The sequence below is a fragment of the Spermophilus citellus genome (assembly GCF_964194105.1).
Source record: "Spermophilus citellus genome assembly, chromosome: 9".
In the NCBI taxonomy this organism is placed as follows: Eukaryota; Metazoa; Chordata; class Mammalia; order Rodentia; family Sciuridae; genus Spermophilus; species Spermophilus citellus.
In genome coordinates this window covers 73,251,302-73,270,161 of record NC_138191.1, presented here as the reverse complement: position 1 = coordinate 73,270,161, position 18,860 = coordinate 73,251,302, and the positions used below count along the sequence as shown (strand labels likewise).

At 33.9% G+C, this 18,860-nt stretch overlaps 1 protein-coding gene across 1 annotated transcript in view; it reads right to left on the bottom strand.

Moving 5' to 3' along the window:
• Positions 1–14,726: 14,726 nt before the first annotated feature.
• Positions 14,727–18,860, bottom strand: part of ADGRL4 (adhesion G protein-coupled receptor L4) — a 114,048-nt gene continuing 109,914 nt past the window's right edge. Inside the window, exons 14-16 of the mRNA XM_081305360.1 lie at positions 17,659–17,750; positions 16,140–16,308; positions 14,727–15,824 (exon numbers count right to left, since the gene is read on the bottom strand). Of these exons, the coding sequence (XP_081161486.1) occupies positions 15,762–15,824; positions 16,140–16,308; positions 17,659–17,750 (324 nt within the window). The 3' untranslated portion in view covers positions 14,727–15,761. The remainder of the gene's footprint in view (positions 15,825–16,139; positions 16,309–17,658; positions 17,751–18,860) is intronic.

The following is an 18,860-nucleotide window of genomic DNA, read 5'->3' as shown; positions in this document are numbered from 1 at the left end:
GGGGTTGCTTGGAATGCTTATGCTCTAAATGTTCTCTCTTGGAACCTAAGAGGCATACTATGAGAAGCGCAAGCCACATTCCTTGACCCCCCTAGAGATATTCTATTCGACAGCCCTAGCATCATCCCTGCCCAGGCACCTGCCATCGGAGTTAATTGGCCATCCAGAAAAGAGTCTCTACAACCTCAGCCTTTACAGAAATCAGTTGTTTGTGTCACTGATAACTGAGGCACCAGACACAAAGATAAGCCCAACTACTGTGTCCTGGTAGAATTTGTGACCTCCAAAATTGGTAGGCATACTGAAATAGAGGTAGTTTCATGATACTAACATTATGTTGGTTTGTAGGAACAATAGATAACTAGAACATACTCCATGCTGCAAGTTCTCAGCACAAGGTTTTACAAAGGACAGAGAATAGTTTACCCCTGCCATTTGAAACATGATTACTTCAAATGAGAGAAACATAGCCTGAAAACAATATTTTAAAATAATTCATCTGATTTTGTCTACTATTCTCTGAAATATTGTTAGTAAGAGTTTAAAAGGGTAAGTTTTGAATTCTGAAAGTTGGTGAAGGACATTAATTAATGCAGAGAAATGCAAAATAAAGCCCAGAAATAGAGAGTTTAGCAATCAGTACCTGTTTGGGAGAACAATAAGTAATGAACTTGATTGAAATATATAGAAGAAAGTAGTAATGAATTTCAAAAAAAGGAGCAATTTATTGGGGCTTTGATTACTTTGAAAATAAGTTTAGGTTTAGATAAGGACCAATATAATGGTGCTGAAATTCTTTTTTTGTTTGAAAATTACATACAAAAAATGGTAAGAGATTTTTTGTGGCAACCATATTTAAATGACAGTAAGGAGTTCAGACAAGCTGCAAAAGTAAACAATCCCATCAAACGATGAAGAAAATGTCTGACAGAAAACACAAGAACTTGGTATAGAAGTGGAAATATTGGAAAAAAATAAGAAAATTCCATGGCCAATCATAATTAAAGATTAATTATAAATTCTTTATTCCTGTAGATGAATAATCTCCATAATAATTCCAGAGCATGACAGTGGTTAGAAAGGAGGAACAACTAGGAAAAGAATGATATTTTGAGGGGACTTCAAGTGTTAGTGGTGATTGGTATTTTTTTTTAATTTTAATATTTATTTTTTAGTTCGCGGCGGACACAACATCTTTGTTGGTATGTGGTGCTGAGGATCGAACCCGGGCCACACGCACGCCAGGCCAGCGCGTTACCACTTGAGCCACATCCCCAGCCCACGATTGGTATGTTTTTCAAAACTAGTATATGAACAAAATATTTTCACAGGGCAAATTAAGGTTTCAAACCAGATTAATATACTGTGTTGTTCCTCAGTAGTGGACTTTTTGGTTAGAACTTCAAAATTTTAGTTATTAGCTATTAAGAGAGCAGAAGGTAACATTCTTAGAACTTAGTTTTACACTGGGAAACTATTAGTTATTTCACTGTTTTTTATGGAAGAATTTGATGAATAAATAGAAGTGGAAATGTTTTTGCATACTGTAGAATGGTATTCAGATTGTTAATATGAAACGACATAGTTTTGGAGGACTCAGAAGAATAGGTTAGATACTTCAGTTATATCAAAAGATTTGGTTATAGGGATAGAGCCCTGAGAGGTAGTGAAACTGAGCTGGTGTCTGAATTACATGGGGATATCAAGAATGGGGTGAGATTTCAGCCCAGATTTAATACTGAGGAATACAATCAGGTATTGGGTCAGATGAATCCATTGTAAAGAAAGGAATGGGTGTGGAGCAGTGGGTGCAGGCAATCCATCATAGGTAGAATGTATGCTGAATCCAAAGGTAAGAAGTGTAGGGTCAACAAAGATCAGTCAGAAAAATACATGTACATAGATGGAAAGAATGAAATCAGAAAGATATCATTGAGGATCAGGACGAGAGTCAGTGACACCAGTATGATCATTTTTCTCTATCTGTAGTTCTCTCTCTTTTTTATTTGTTCTTTTTAGTTATACATTTCAATAGAATTTATTTTGATATTATACATACAGGGAATATAACTTCCCATTCTTGTGGTTGTACATGATGTGGAGTTACACTGGTCATGTATTCATATAAACATAGAGAAGTTATGTCTGATTCATTCTGTTTTTCCCATTCCCTCTTCCATACCTTCCACTCCACCCTGTTAAATCTGATGAACTACCTATCCCCCCCACCCCCCCAACACCCACACACAACACCTTGTGCTCTTGATGTGGAGTTTCCACTCAATGTTAACAGAACATTCTTAGACATGATTAACTATTAAAAGCTATATCCTCACTTTTATAATTCTCAAGATTGCTATAGGCAATGTACTATGTCATAGAATTATATGATCTTGTCACATTCTACATTATATCCTGGAATCTCTCAACTTAACTAAATAATCTTTTAAAATTTGCAAACTTTAAGGCTTACTCTTTGTGCTACAAATTTCTATGGGTTTTTCTAAGTACATACTGTCATCTATCTATCATTATGGTATCAGGATAGTTTCACTGCACTAAAAATATCCCTTGTATTTCACCTATCACAGATCCATCTATCCACTGTCCCCTGGAACTCACTGATCTCTTTACTGTCTTTTAAGTTTTGCCTTTCCCAGAATGCCATAGGTGTGGAATGATCTGGTGTATAGTCTTTTCAGGCCAGTTTTGTTCAGTTAGCAGTATGTTTCTAAGTTCATTTGTGTCTTCCTACAGTTTCAGAGGGCATTACTTTCAATCACTGAAAAGCATTTCATTGTATGTATGTCCCACAGTTTGTTTATCCATTCACCTATTGAAGGATATTTTGTTGATTATGAATGAGACTTTTATAAACATTCATGTGCAGGTTTGTGTAGACATTATTTTTCAAATCAGTTGGATGAATACCTAGGAGCACAATTGCAGGATCATATGGTAAAACTGTATTTAAATTTATAAGAAGCTGCCAACCTATTTTCCAGAGCAGAAGCATTGCATTTCTACCAACAATGAATGAGAATTCCTATTGTCCTGCATTCTTGCCAGGAATTGGTATTGTCAGTTTTTGAGATTTTGGTCATTTTAATCAGCATGTGGCACTCTCTCACTGTTGTTTTAATTTGCATTTTTCTTAATGCTAAATGATGTTGAGCATCTTTTACATGCTTATTTGGAATACATATAGTGCATTATCTTTGGTGAGGTATCCAGATATTCACCCATTTTTAAATTGGGTTATATTATTTTTATTATCGAGTTTTAGAGTTTTTTTGTATATTTTGGATACAAGTCCTATATCACCTATGTCATTCACAAGTATTTTCTCACAACTTTGGCTTGTTTTTCATTTTACTTGACAGAGAACTTCAGAGAGCAGAAGTTCTCAAATTTAATAAGATCCAATTTGTAAATATTTTTCTTTCATGAATTGTACTTTATATTTAAAAACATCATCAAATTCAAGGTCATATAGATTTTTCTCCTATGTTTTCTCCTTGAAATGTTAGACTTAAGCATTTTATATTTAGGTCTATTATCCAATTTGAATTAATTTCTGTGTAGGTATAATGTCTGTTTCTAGGTTCTTTTATTTATTTATTGTATATGAGTATCCAGTTGATCTAGCACTATTTGCTGAAAATATTGTCTTTTTTATTGAACTACCTTTGTGCATTTATAAAACATCTCAGTTGAATATATTTGTGTAGGTCTCTTTCTTGAGATTAGCCATTGACACAGTGCGAGGACATAGTCCTTGCAAAAATTCTGTCATTAAAGACACCAGGCACTAGTTCAAAGGATCCCCAGGACCACCCTCACTTCAGGTTGGCTGCTGAATTTGTTGGTGAAAGTGTCCACCTGCCTACCACCGTGTGGGTATTTTATAGATGTGGTTAGCATCTCAATCAAATTACTTTCAGGAAAGAAGATCACCCTCCACAACATGGAAGGCCTCAAGAAAAAACATTGAAGTTTCCCTGGGAAGAAACACATTCTGCCTTGAGACTGTAACATTAACTCCTGCCTGAGAGTTCAGTCTGTTGACCTATCCTACATGTTTTAGACTCAAGTCTGCCTGAGTTTGCAGCTTACTGATCTACCCTATAAATTTTGGACTTGCCTGTTAGTTGTGTGAGCCAATTCTTTATAAAAATATCATATATATCAGATTATATATACATATAAATATATATCAGGTTATATATAAAACCTGTTTATAATCTAAATAAATTACTGCTTTTCTTGATAACTTTACCTAATATAGCACAAATTCTGAGATCCTCACAACCACTTAAGTGTGATGATTCACTGAACAACTAGAATGCAGGAACACACCATACTTATGATTTCAGTTTTGTTTTAGTGAAAGTATGTGAATTAAAGTCAGCTAAGGGAAGACAAGAGGGTCCTCTCTTGTAAAGTCATAGGCAACACTACCTTCCAGTCAGGATGTGTGACAACATATACAGAGTATTGCCAACCAGGGAAGCTCACCTCAGCCTTTGGCATGCAGTTTTTATTGGGATTTAATTATATAATGCATTCACCAGCCCTTTCCAGAAGTCAGGCTAATACCCCAAGCATCTAATTCCTCTGGATTCAGAATGAATATGGAATGGTTCAAATCTCCATCATAAATCACAGTGTTAAACTCCCTCTTAGCTAAAGGTCCTAAGCGCCCACAAACACATTCTTATCCAATAAGATGTTGCAGGGGGACCTAGAGATCACCTCCTAGTGATAGAGAGCAAAAGTCAAATCTTTCTTTGGGCAAGGTTGGTTCTTCAGTACTTATCACTTAACATAAAAAATAGGTGAATTTTAAATTTCATGAAATAGAATTTAAATATGTGTGATGACCACAATGTTTATAGGTCTTAAAAAATATGTACACTTTGAGATTTTTAAAGAAATTGTACTTTTTCCTATAAGAAAGTGGATCATAAGTTATAATGTGTTTAAGTATTTTGTAATACTAAGTTGCCAAACATTTTATTAAGAAAAGTGCTAAAATTGGTCAATTCTGTCATCTTTGTAGTCAAAGCCTATCTATATTATGTTATCTAGGATAGGGTTTATCCCTCACATTGTAGGAAAGATAAGACAACACACATGGTCTTTCCTTCACAAATGTATTCTTCCAAGAGGATAGCAATTCTTCTAAAGATAACTGTTATTTTTATTTTTACTTATAAAATGATATTATATTGGTCTTTCCCAGGGATTTCATTGCTACACTTTATAAGGGTCTCCTCACTGGTTTCCATTAGCTTACAATGCTTTTAGAATATTACCTCTTGAAAACACATTTAACTAAAATCAAAATCATCACTTATATAGAGATTTATCACATTAGAGGCAGCCTAATTCTGTTAGGAAGCAGACTGACTTTTTTTTGGTAGTATTTATTTTCTCTTTAAAAGTGAGAGGTCTAAGATATGTCAGGCCACCTGAAAATTTATGCAATGTTCATGGGCTGTGGTGTTCAGGTGGTTTCCAAGAAAAACATTTTGAACATAAGATATTTCACTCTTCCTCTATTCTCTCAAGCTGCCCCTGCTGGGTCTGTAGGGTTATTATGTCTGATTCAGTAGACTGTAATACTCTCATCTCACTTGGAAGTGTTGCATACAAATCATCCATTAAAAGGGTAGACTAGAAGATATCATTGAATGCTGTTTTAAGATTCGGTAGATGTCTTTTCAATTTTGTCTAGCTTCAGGGGAGGCATCCCTGCAAACTGCTTTCATTTAAAGCTTCTTTCATTTCCACACTAATTCATAAATTTGTTTTCCTTAAACATAACTTCATCCTTTCCCCTTTTGTATGCTGTTGTAGTGAAGCAGGGAGGGACCTGAAAGTTTAATGTCTGGGGTAGCACATATAGTTTTTCAGTCAGTCATCTTGTCTTAAAAACATTCTGCAACTAGATCATCTAGATGAAATCTAGTGTTAGTGCCACAACCTATTGTAGGTCACAGCCTTTGACCTGGGGGGTCATGGAAAGAGAAAGAATTGAAGTGACAGACTGACTTTTGGTTTCACTAACCATATCAAATATGAAATAGATTCTTATATTTATAAACATTTCTTCCTAACTTTTCTGATATTGAATATTTGTCTTTTATTTCTATGATTTTGTAAATGGTACCAGTGGCGGAGAGCAGTGCCAGAAGTGGATGTGATTATACAACCTTAAAAATGCTTGAGTGTGCATTCATTTGTCATGCTGAATATTAATCAATCCATATTAGCTTAGAGGATATAGCATTATTAGAAGTCTTGCATTGTTAAAATTATAATTGTATTAAAAATAATACAATTTTTCATATCTCTGGTTGTATTATTTTGTTATACATTCCACTGTCATATGTAAATAAAAAATTAAAAATTTTAAAAAATACAAAATAACTTATATGCCATTCAAAGAAGAGAAAAAGTAATCATTAGAATTTTAGAATAATAGATATTTAGAGAATTAAATATTTACAATTATGTTCTGAACTTGGAACTATTTCCAAAGTTATCCAAGACATTTGTAGTTTTTTACATTGACTTGAGATTTTACTTTTATTACTTTTTATATAGAATTGAGATAAAAGTACTTGTAAAAGTTCACCTGACTCAATACTTGCCTGTATATTGACCATGGCAGGATTTTTTTACTAAATCATTCCCACCATAATATGTATATGGACTAAAACTCTTTGGATTTCAAATCATTCAATCAGTTTTTATGTTCTGTGGGTAAGGAACTCACTGGCTTACCTATTAATGAAGCTAGATCTACTTTTGTTGTTACAAAAGAGTATCAACTATACTGCTGGATTAATTGAATGCAAAGGGATATTACTTCATACTAACAGGCACTTGATTTAATCTCTGAACTAAAAGCTACTCAATATTCTGGACAACTCAACTGATAAAATCAAGAATTATGATGAGTGACCATGGAAGAATGTGTAAACTCTCTATTGTACTGTGTCAGTACTTCCTAAAGGATACTCTATGAGGTCCCTCAGTCCTTAATTGGACTACTCAAGGGAAAAAAAGTATTCTGTGTTCAAAAAGGGGTATGGCAAAATGCTGTTAAATTAAACTAAAAATTTTGGTTTTGTGTTTTCTAAAACAGCAACAATTCTCCAAACAATATGTTAACAATCGACAGGCTGACTTAAGTTGATATTGGAATTAGGGAGTGGGAAAGAATGAACTATGCAGGATTTCTCAAAATATATTTACATATAGAGTGTTTTCTTTCCTAACAGCTCCCTATTACCATTAATCAGAATATTAGTATTCAAAATACCAAAATGTATAAGACACTGATATAGATTTCAAAAATCTACATGGGATTAAATCATAATATCAAAAAATAGTTGTCCAATCCATATACCTTTGGACTTGTATGGCCTTTATTGCTTTGACTGAAATGTTATTTGGTGTGGTTTCATTGGCTTACACTATAGACCCTCTAGGGAACAGTCTTATGAAATTCATTGCTTTGTCTAATGTAAAGATATTATTATGATAAGTGAATAAGAGCAAGAACATAAAACTTATGGCAGGTTGTTTTCCAAAAATAACCTCAATAATATTTCCCATTCCACATTTACTTATGCAATGTGACCTTGCCATTCCTCCATTACCAGGCCCATTTCTCCTGTCCCTTAAGCCTGGATGGGCTTTGAAAATGACTGCTTTGGCTGAAGTAAACTGGGTAGTGAGAAGATGTCCAGTCTATACTAATAACAAACCTTTGGAAATATTTGCTTTGGGGATTTTTCCTGAAGGCCCCAGAATGCATGGTGTATGAAACTCAGGACATGGAAAGACTTGAGTGCTCTGTAGGCAGCTCCTGTTGAGGTTGTAGTGAACAATCATCTGAGCTTGACGAAGCCCAAGTTAATATCTGACTGCAATTCATGAGAAATATGGGGTGATAACTCACCTAGTAAGGCCAACCAATGAATAGATTTGTTCCATAGTAACAGATAACAGGTCAAAACTTAAATGGATAGAGCTCTCATATTTTACTGAAGTTTTTAACCTTCATTTTATGACTATGCCTGGTTTTTCCTTTGACTCAACTCTTTATGTGCTTCATCATCATATTATACATTTTACACTTTATTTTTCCTTGTAAAATGCCTTATATTCATTTTATAAGGAAGTAACATATACACTATTATTTAGGAATGAAATTCATATCATGTCCAAAACAAAAAAATTCTTATTAATTCACTTGCTTTTTCTTAGTCTTAAAAGAAAAATGGAAGTTTATGAAGCAATAACATTATACTCCTTCTTTCAAGGAAATATAGTTTTGGTGGGCAAGAGAGAGCCTTTTATGTGCTAAGTGTTGTTGTGGTAAATAAAGAAAGTTTGTCTATGTAGAGTTATTCAGCTTATTCAATCTAGGTAAGCAAATCTACTTGGAAAAGAATATCACACAATGCTAAACAGTTTAGCACAGAGAAGAATGAAGGACCATATTTTTAATCTCTGAGGCTTTTTTATAAGAAGGATGAGTTATGCAGATGAGGTTGGTAGGTTTAGCAAAACATCTGAATTCTCAAATTGGTAACTAATAAAATTCCTAGTTCATTTATCTAAAAAAAATTTGCAATATCTGGCTTATTAAATATGGAAACTAGAAATTACCTTTACATAATAACAAAGAAATCTTATTGTTCAGGAAACAATTCTGAATATTTAAATAGCATAAATAATAGCTAAAACCAAATGCATTTTACATACAAGGAACAAGAATTTATTAAAGAATATTTCTTCCTTTCTGTTGAAGATTCCTGTGTTATTTTTTCCCAAGTATTACAATAGCTCATTTGCTTTTGCCTTTAAAGATAACAGAATCGTGGTTGTGTTTTTTGTTTGTTTGTTTTTCTTGGTGCTGGGGATTGAACCTAGGGCTTTGTGTAGATTTATGTTTTAAAGGTGCATGGTTTCTATAGCTTTACATTAGGAAAAATCAAATGAAATTAGTGTAAAATATCCTGAACAAAGAATATGAAGTGCCTACATAATGCCAGGGTGAATTTCTCCATCCTTTATGGCAATAAATGGAAATTTGAGAATAGCAAGGTATCTTTGTTTATATGTAGTATGTTTAAAGAAGATGAAATATTTTTCAAGTTCATTTAAATGCAAATAGTATCTCTATTTAAACAAAAACATGTTGATGCAAACTTGTCGAAAAAATCACTTTAATTAATAAAAAATGAAGAACATTAGCCTCTGCAGGGGCAGAGTTTGTACATACATAATGCAATGTGGAGTCTGGGTGGCAACCTCACCTTAAAGAACATACTTCCTGGGGCTAGGGATGTAGCTCAGTTGGTAGAGTGCCTGCCTCACATGCACAAGACCCTGGGTTCAATCCTTAGCACCACACACACACACACACACAAAAAAAAAAAGAACATATCTACTGCTGAACATTTAAAATTCTGTGTGACATACTACCAGTTCAGCAATGGATAGCAATGAAATTTGTAGTTACAGGTTTTGAGTAGGGCAGAAAGGGAGTTGGGGAAAGTAGATTGTGAAATTGTAGAAAATAGAGGAAGTAAACCCACAATTTGACTTCGTCATTGCTCCTTTTTCTTTTCCTTGCTTGTTTCAGAAATAACTTGCTGATAAGTCAGTAATGTGGAAAATCTCACTCCTATGTCTATCTATATTAGTGTGTTGAAACTTTATTGGTGAAATCCTCCATATACACACATACAGTGATTGGCATCTAGTAGGTACACAATCCATCACGGTTCATCCAGATTCTAAGAATTATAGCTAATGTTAGATGTAACTTGCCATGTGCTAATCATCATATTGATTATCTCCCCTGTATTAAGAGCTTTGATTCTTACAACAATGTTATGAGGTAGGTACTGTCTTCATGGGCAAGAAACTGAATCACTGGCTGAACCCTGCCTAGGACTACATAGTTTACTGTAGGTGAGAGGGAATTCTAATCTGGGGAATCCTGCCACAGTCTGACTTGTATACACAGGAATCACTGCCTCTCTGAATGTAAAGTTCTAAACTGTGTGAGGTGTTTATTTACACATTCCGTTAGGAGAATTTGGGAAATTGATCTGAGTGGGAAGATCAAATTGGGGAACATTTAGGTGGTTCTGCAGAGAAGTTGGAGGCCCTCAGGGAGCAAGAAGCATTGTTGTTTTGAATAATTACTTTCCCCACTCTGGTCACATAAGGTCTTGCAGAAAAAAAACCTCCTGCATTAGATTGAGTGAAAGATGTAGTTGTTATGATTGCCAAGTGGGCTGAAATGACAGAATAAATGACCTCATCGGCACAGTGCCACTCTCCAGCAACCAGGCTATACAGAAAAGCAGGGGAATTTTAGGGTAATTTGAACAATATTTGCAGTGGTGGCAACACGTGGCTGTTCCTTCACAGTAGGCAGTGGTGGCAGGGAGTCTTTTATAGGGCTCTGTTCTTATCACCTAAAACTTCCAAAGCTTAACTGACTGCCAGGATAATTTACACCCCCCCCCCCCCCCCCCGCATACTGGAGGTTCTTTTAGATCCACTTCTGATACATTAAGGAAAAGAAAGAAAATAATCATTTCAGGTTGTGCAGGCTGGCCCTTAGATGCTGATATATGGCAAATTGCAGCCCAATAGGAAACGAAACCACCTTTCTTAAGGACAATTTTGAAAGAAACCTATTATTTTCTTTTCTATTATTTTTTGAGTACATGAAATTGTAATATACTTTGTAGATTTTATTATTTATAATGCCTCAAAGTAGGAGGTTGAAATTAGAAATATAGTACATTGGCACCAGAAGAGATCTGTTGCAGCTAAGCTCACCCTCTCATTTTATATTAATCATAACTATCATACAAACCTATGATATGTAACATCTGAATGAAATACCAAGTAATATGTTCCACACATTCAGTTTGGCATTGATCTCGGTGCTTGTTCAAACCAACAATCTATGGTAAATAATTCAAGTTCTTTTCATTTAAATGAAACTGCTCAAGGAGCTTTGTGGATCTCAAATCTGTTCATTTTCACTGAATACCTACTAGATCAAGCAAGCTATCTTTACATGGGTGAGAGGGTTATTGTGCTAGTTAGCTCTCTGCTACTGTATCAAAATACCGGAGATGATGAATTCACAAATAGGAAAAAGTTTATTCTGACTCAGTTTCAGAGGTTCCAGTCCATGATCAATTGACCTTTGTTATTGTATTAGGTCTATGTTGAGATAGCACATCATGGTAGGGAGTGTGTGGTAGAACAACCTTCTCACCTCTTGGCAGACAGGAAACAAACAAACAAAAAAGGTGGGGGGGAGGGCGGGGGAAGATAAAGAATTTAGATTCCCATAGTCCTCTTCAAGGGCCCATCCTTAATGAACTAGCTTCATCACATTAGGCCTCACTTATCAAAGGCCCTGTCACTTCTCAACAGCACCAGAGGCTGGGGACAGAGACCTTAAGACATGGGCCTTTGGGGAACATATCCAAAACACAGCAATTATGGGGTTTCAGCTTATAGATTTCATTGATGGTTCACATTTGTCATAGAAAAAAAAAACGTATTTGTTATTTTCTATAATAAAACCAACCTGTATGTCTGAGACAATGTTATTTCTAAAGGCACTAAAGCTTTCTAGTATGTTATTGCATTAATCCAGATTGTATACTACGTATGAAATTCATGGTTCATACTCAATCTGGAATAGGATTCAGCTGCTACAAAGAATAAATGAGCTAGCAAATCAGAAAAGCAAATGACAGAAATGTCCTCATGATGAGATTTCATGTAAATGATTTCAAGACAATGACATTAGCAGGAAAAAAATATGGAAGAATATACTGCAGTATTTTTCAATGAATTGTCTGGTTGAGGGAGTGAGTGGGGGGCAGGGGTAGAAATAAATATATAGAAAAAGGGCAAATGGGAAATCACTTCCCTTAAAGCATATGATATGCACTTATTTCAAATTACATGCATATGTAGAAAAGACATCAAAATCCCGTGTTAAAGCACATTATGAACTGGGGTGGTGGCTCATACCTGCTCAGAAGGCTGAGGCAGGAGGATTGCAAATTCAAAGCCAGTCTCAGCAATTTAGAGAGCAAATTAGCAAGACTCTGTCTCAGAACAATAAAATAAAAAGGGCTGGGGGTATGACTCAGTGGTAAAACACCCTGGATTCAATCCCCAACTTTCCCTTCCCCCACAAAAAAAGAGAGTGCATTGGGCTTCCTACATCCACTAGAGAACACAATTGACAACAGCAATATTGTTTTTATACTACATAAATATGTGTCTGTGGGGATGGAAAAATCCTGAGCATGAAGCTAGACTTTTACTTTCTATCCACCTGGATGTTGGGTTTTAACACTATGAAGTTTCCTAGCTGTGTGACACTAAGCACTTTTCATATACCGACCAAGGAAGTTAGAATTGCCTATATTACTGTGACAATTAAATGAGATAGCACAACTCAACAACAGAAATCTATATCAGCTTTCAAGAAGAAATCTTTGCCTTTCAATGCTACACTAAGTTATTTCTCTCACATCTATATTTCAAAACTTAAGGTTTAAGCTGGAGCTCTGAATAGTGACTCCACAAAGAAGTCTAGTCTGTACCCTGTAAGTAGTACAGTTGTAAATATGGTGGAAATTCATGAGGACCAAATCAGAGAGACTTCATAGAGGGTGGGATTCTTGAAGGGTATGTATGGTTTATATGGGAGAAGACATCAGGCAGAAGAAGAACACCTGAACAATGGGACTCTTTCTGAATAAATTCTGAATTCAATTCATAATCTATGATTTCCTCAAATTTTCATGGTGGGAAAATTAGACAATAATATTGATACTTAAAGGGAGATACTCTGTAGGGCATTTAAGATGGCTATAATAAGGTAGATGGCATATATAGAAAATTAAAACTAGCACATATTGTTTCATTTTGAATGGCATCGAATCAAAAAGGGCTAAAGAAATGTCTTCATCAAATTAGCATATAAGGCTTCTTGTTTATGCCTAGTGTGTAGATTGGGAACTATTTGCTTATAGGCTTCATTATACTTTTAATAATTAGTATATTACACGTAAATAAGTCCTTCCTAACTATAGTGTAGTCATTTAACCAGCAGGTATTTTTTTCTTAAGGGATTATGGTTTCTGTAGTTAATGGTGAGTTTTCAGTCAGGGAAGTTATATTTCTTTGATGTCCATTTATCAAGATACACTAATGACAAGTAGATGTTTTCCAGAGTAATGATTGTCACAGGAGCAAATTCCAGAAAAAGAGAAATTGGTGAGCTGTAAGTCGTGGGAAAAGTTAAATGTTTGGTGAGACTGAAGAAATTGGGAATAGGGTGAAAGTGAAAACTGGGAAGGTGAGCAGTTATGAGAAGAGCTTGACTGCCATGCTAAAGAATATAGGCATTTTTGTTTAATCAGTTATACATGACAGCAGAATGCTCTCTGACTCATTGTACACAAATGGAGCACAATTTTTCACTTCTCTGGTTTAAACGAAATAAAGTCATACCATTTGTGCAATATACCTGTTCCTAGGCTTTATTCAACCATGTATAAGTGAGGGTGATGCTGGAGTTAAGCTTTATCTTCACCTGAATACTCTAAAGATGCTATTACATGAATATTTCCATCGTACTAAGTCCCTGTTGCTGCTATAACAAGTTATTATAAGGTTAGTGGGTTAAAACAATACAAATTTTATTACCTTACCATTTTTGGAAATTAGAAGTCTAACACAGGTAACCCTGGACTAGAAGAAAGGTCTATAGGGCTGATTTCTTCTGGAAGCTCAGGGGAGAGTGGGTCCCCTGCCATTCGTTGTCAGCTTCCAAAGGCTACCTGAATTCTGTGGTCTGTGGACTTTGTCTGCTTCAAAGCCAGCAATGGCTGGTGAAGCCTGTCACACTGTATCACAGTGACTCTGTCCCTTTCGACTCCCTCTTTCACTTTTAGGACCTTTGTGATTACACTGGGCCCACCTGGATATCAAGTATCGTCTCCTCATCCCAAGGTCAGCTGATTAACAACCCTGATTCCATCTGTAACCCCTTTCCCCCTCACCCTGCTCACAGATTTTGAAGGTTAGGATGTGGATGATTTTGGAAGGCCTGTGTTCTGCCTACCATGCATGGTTTTGTATACATTGATTGAATAGATTAGTTTTTCAATATTACATTCCTTTTAAAACTAGTCTGTAAGGACAATGATAATAATAGGTCACAGGCTTAGATAGTAAGAAATTATAATTAAAAGTTATTCATAGGATTCTCTAAAAGCATAAAAAAGACCTTGGCAGGTAGATCATCTTTCTTGAGAAATTTTAGAAAAGCAGGAACAGGACTGCTTCATTTAGGTAACATTTTATTTGTTAGAGCAAAATTTGACAAACTTCATTTTAATAGCTAAAGGAAATGATATAAAATCACAATATTCAGTATATTGGTACACTTTTACAGGCTGGTAGGTACAGAACAATTACAACTTTTTGAAATAAATTCACTGCTTCTACGTTTTAATAAGAAGATTTGAGAATAGATAGAAGCCATACATTGAAGCAGATTTGCTTTAATAGATAATAGAAAACTGTTAGAAAATAGATCCACTGTGAAAACTTCTACAGTTCTCAGTGATTTCTTTGTTATAAATAACATTTTTAAATGTGTACTTTTCTGAACAGAAAAAAATAGTAATTCACTTTATGAATACTTTCATATTTACAATGCCCTTTAAATTAAATGATAGTATTTCTAAAATTAAAAATAATAAAGCATTAAAATGTACTAGTCTACCATGATAGGATAATTTCACTACACTAAAACGTTATAGAATAAAACCCTTCAGCTTTATACATACCATTTTCACACTTCCAGGCATAACAACATTATGTTTTGACACTTTTATATTTTACTGATTATGCATCTGAAGTTACAATCTATGAAATAAGTATAGAAATACCATATACCTCAATCTAATGTTAACTTAAAAATAGATTTTTTTTTCATTTGTGGAGTTATTTCTTAGAATATTATAAAAGAAAATGGATATAGCAAATAGAGGTCTAAGTTGTTTTCGTATTTAAGTTCAGAGCAATTCACAAAATAGTAAGAGATTTTTATTCAATTATTTATTTTATCTCAAAAGTCTCTCCTCTAGTTTACAGAAAAGCATGTTTATTCAAAGTACATTTCATTGTTACAACAGCCATTTCCTTTTTGCTGATTGATATTCCGCCCCTTCATTCTCTTATGTTCCTTTTTCTGTTATGGAGCTTATTACCAAGGTGGTAGGGGACTAGTTTCAAAGGCAACATGAGTCACAAAAATATCAAGCTGGTAGTTTCCTTCAGGACATTCATATATTTCTTGTGTTAGAAAGAAAATCTTTCCTTGGGCACAGTGATATTACTCCTGAGAAGCCAATTCTTTCCAAATATCTGCAATACTATTTTTGACATTACTAACTATGGCATGTAGGAAAACATACTGTAAATACATGGTATGTTATTTTATCTCCTGTTATCTATATTTCTTAGACTGTAAACAGAAAAACTGATTTAAAAATTGTGATTATCTAATGATTAATCACTGGTGAATAGGATTGAGTCATTTTTATGCATTGGTCCTCCATAGCTTGGATTTTTGGTTTCCTTCAGCTATTATCATCCATAATTCTCCATGTTTACCTTAAACATCCAAAACAACAAGGGACATTTTTGAACAATCTATAATACTCTTCTTGAATCTTGAAAAAAAGAAAATGAAAAGAAGAAATGTTAATCATAATCATGACAATCATATCAAATTATATTCAAATCACAAACTGTATTTGGTTTTCTAAAGCATTATTATCTTCTGATTATCAGAGTATAATAATTAATCTATATTCACACATCTAATATCAATTTTTTAAAAAGTATACTTCCCTAGTGTTCTCTTTTAATTCTAAAATGCATTATATTTAATTAATAAAGATATGTCATAAATCTATGAGATAATCAATTGTTAGCTGATGCTATGTAAATGTATTATGATGTTGGCAAAATAGTAAATTGCTTACCTTTCTAGATAAAACACACAGGAATAAGAAGATGAACATGCCCTGGAAGGCATTGCTGACTGTGAAGAGGTAAGCTGTCACCACAGATGCATGCACTACATGGAGAACCCCAAAGATCCAGGTAGTGCCAAGAAGAAACAGCAGAGCAAGGGCGCCTCTTGCACAGGACCTGGAAATGTGTTTGGAAGGTTTCCATTAAGAAAGCCAAGTATATTCCCTGCATCTTTCACATTCCTTAAAGTGTATGGGAAATGAATTGTTTGCAAAACCAGAAATCTTTGACAAAGACCATTGATGACTTTGAAACTGACAAGTGTGTCCTGTACTTAGATGGGACAGTCTTAAGGGTCTGCTACTGCACTGAAGCAGGATGTGATTCTAAAATCAAAGTCCCACTATTAAAATATGGCATTTTTACAGGAATTACTTAATCTTAAAACATTTTTATATGCTATACTGCAGTGGGTATGCTTTGATTTCAAATGCAACATGTCAGTTAGTTCCCAAAGATAAAATATATCTATCAAGAAGTATTTTTCCCAAGAAACTTTGAAAATGATACTGGGTGTGGACTTGGGTCAGCACATAGCCATGACATCAAAGGAGGCTTCTCCTTTTCATTCAGGTTTAGGAGGAAAAGTGTAGAATATGAAACTGCTTTTGCAATGTAGTTAACTCAAAATAAACTGATGTCAGAGTACTGATTTTTTAAAAATTTTAGAAAAAATATACTCAGACTTACATATTTTCAACTGATTGCCCCTGACTTTGGGCAGTATAATATTCAGTCCTGCTCACTGAAGGTACTGCCTTGAACATGAAGTAACTAGTGATTATTCTCATTCATTTTCAATCCAATCATTCTTTACTGCAGAAGGTGTTTTAGCAATGTGCCCCAGAAAATGAGTCATTTTCAACTTTATTAAAACCAGCACACAGCATGAAGCTATGAATGGTGAAGACTAAAAGAAAGTAATCGATCAAACATTTGCTAAATCCCCACTATAAATCTTGGGTGAGGATTGAAACTACAGGAGTGTTCCCAAGCAACACCAACAGTCAGCTGTTTCCCTTGTTCCCTATAGTACACTTCAGCTTTTCCTGAACAAACCATTTTTGAGGTCTCAATAAATCAGTTTTAAAGAGAGAGGGTTAAAGAAAAAAAATCATGGCAAAATGCAAAAGGAATTATGAAAAAGAAAAATTGACTAAGTACTGAGAACTGTTTTATAAAAGAAAATTTAAGGCCTATTTTTTTTTTTTGCCTTAAAACATAGTCATCATCTCTTCCCTTTCAAAAGGAAATATATTTGAAAAGACTGCTTCACTTACTGTTTAATCTGTGGTATTTATAGTCTAATTACATACATTAAATATTTTTACCAATAAGTATTTTAAATATGGTGAAGGAAGTGTGAACCAATCAATTAAAAAAACACAGTAATTCCAAAAATTATTGATACTTCAAGCTACTTAATCTTTTAATTACTAAAGTTCAGGAGCATCAAGAAACACTAACCTTATGTTCTCATAGCAACTAACTTCTGGTTTTAACCCAGCAGTGTGACGAAAGACTTTGTATATGATAACTCCAAAAGCCAAGAGGTTAACCTGCAAAAATATATTAATTTCAAAAATTAGATTATTTTCATAATAAACTGTTTAGACACAAAGAAAATAAATAAGTAGTAAAGATTTCAATAAGAAAAACCAAAAAAACATATTTTCATATATTACACTGTATAAACACTCTGATAGGCAAGTGTGGCTTATCTTTATAATATCACTGAATATTGTTTGTTAGTGTATAAGGTAGTAGTGCAATTGCTAGTTTGGGATAAGCTGCTGGTTCAAGAAACTTCATTAATTGATACAACAACATCTACATATTGATGGTATCATCTCTTGCCAGTAATATGACTCATAAACAATATAAGACAAATTTTGATTGGAAAGCTTCATAAACACTGGAAGAAGTAAATTTTATTCACTGTTTCCTTAAGAAAAACTATTCGAAATAATTCAGCTCTTAAAAACTTTAGTCTGGAAAAGAAAATTTGAAAGCACATTAGAAAACTCAACAAGACATCTCTATTTCTATTGCTAAAATTTTTTTGAATGTATTTTCTTTTTATGGTTCATCTGGATAATTCTCTATATTTATATTGAGATTTCCTTTCCCCAGATTTAACCTTCAAGGTTTCAATGTATCAATCCATGAAATAAATATTTGTTGAAGAGGCAAATAAATTTTAATAAGCACATTCTATTTATATTTTATACTATGAGCTAAATAGAATGTGTAGTGTTTTTACCCTTCTCAATATGACCACATTATGAAATTTCTTCTTCTTTTCCTTCTTTGTCCTATGGTTTTGGAAATTTCAAGTTATATTTGCAGTGTTAGAGGATTAAATGAGAGGTATGCTTTGAATGTATATCTATTCTAATATAAGAATGCTAATCATTTAAAATATTAAGTACTATGGAAATATTATCAGATTAATCATTTATTGAATGTATTTTATTAATTCAAACAGATTTTTCAAAAGCCATTTTTAAATGACAGCAGCCAAGCACAGTGTTATAATTTTCTGTTAATTCTACTAGTAATTTAGAAGCTTATTGCTATACAAAACTATTTTTTTTCTATATTTAAGGAGTTTATATAACTTCTCAAAATGAAATTAGGTGATTATTATTATAACAAGCATATAAAAT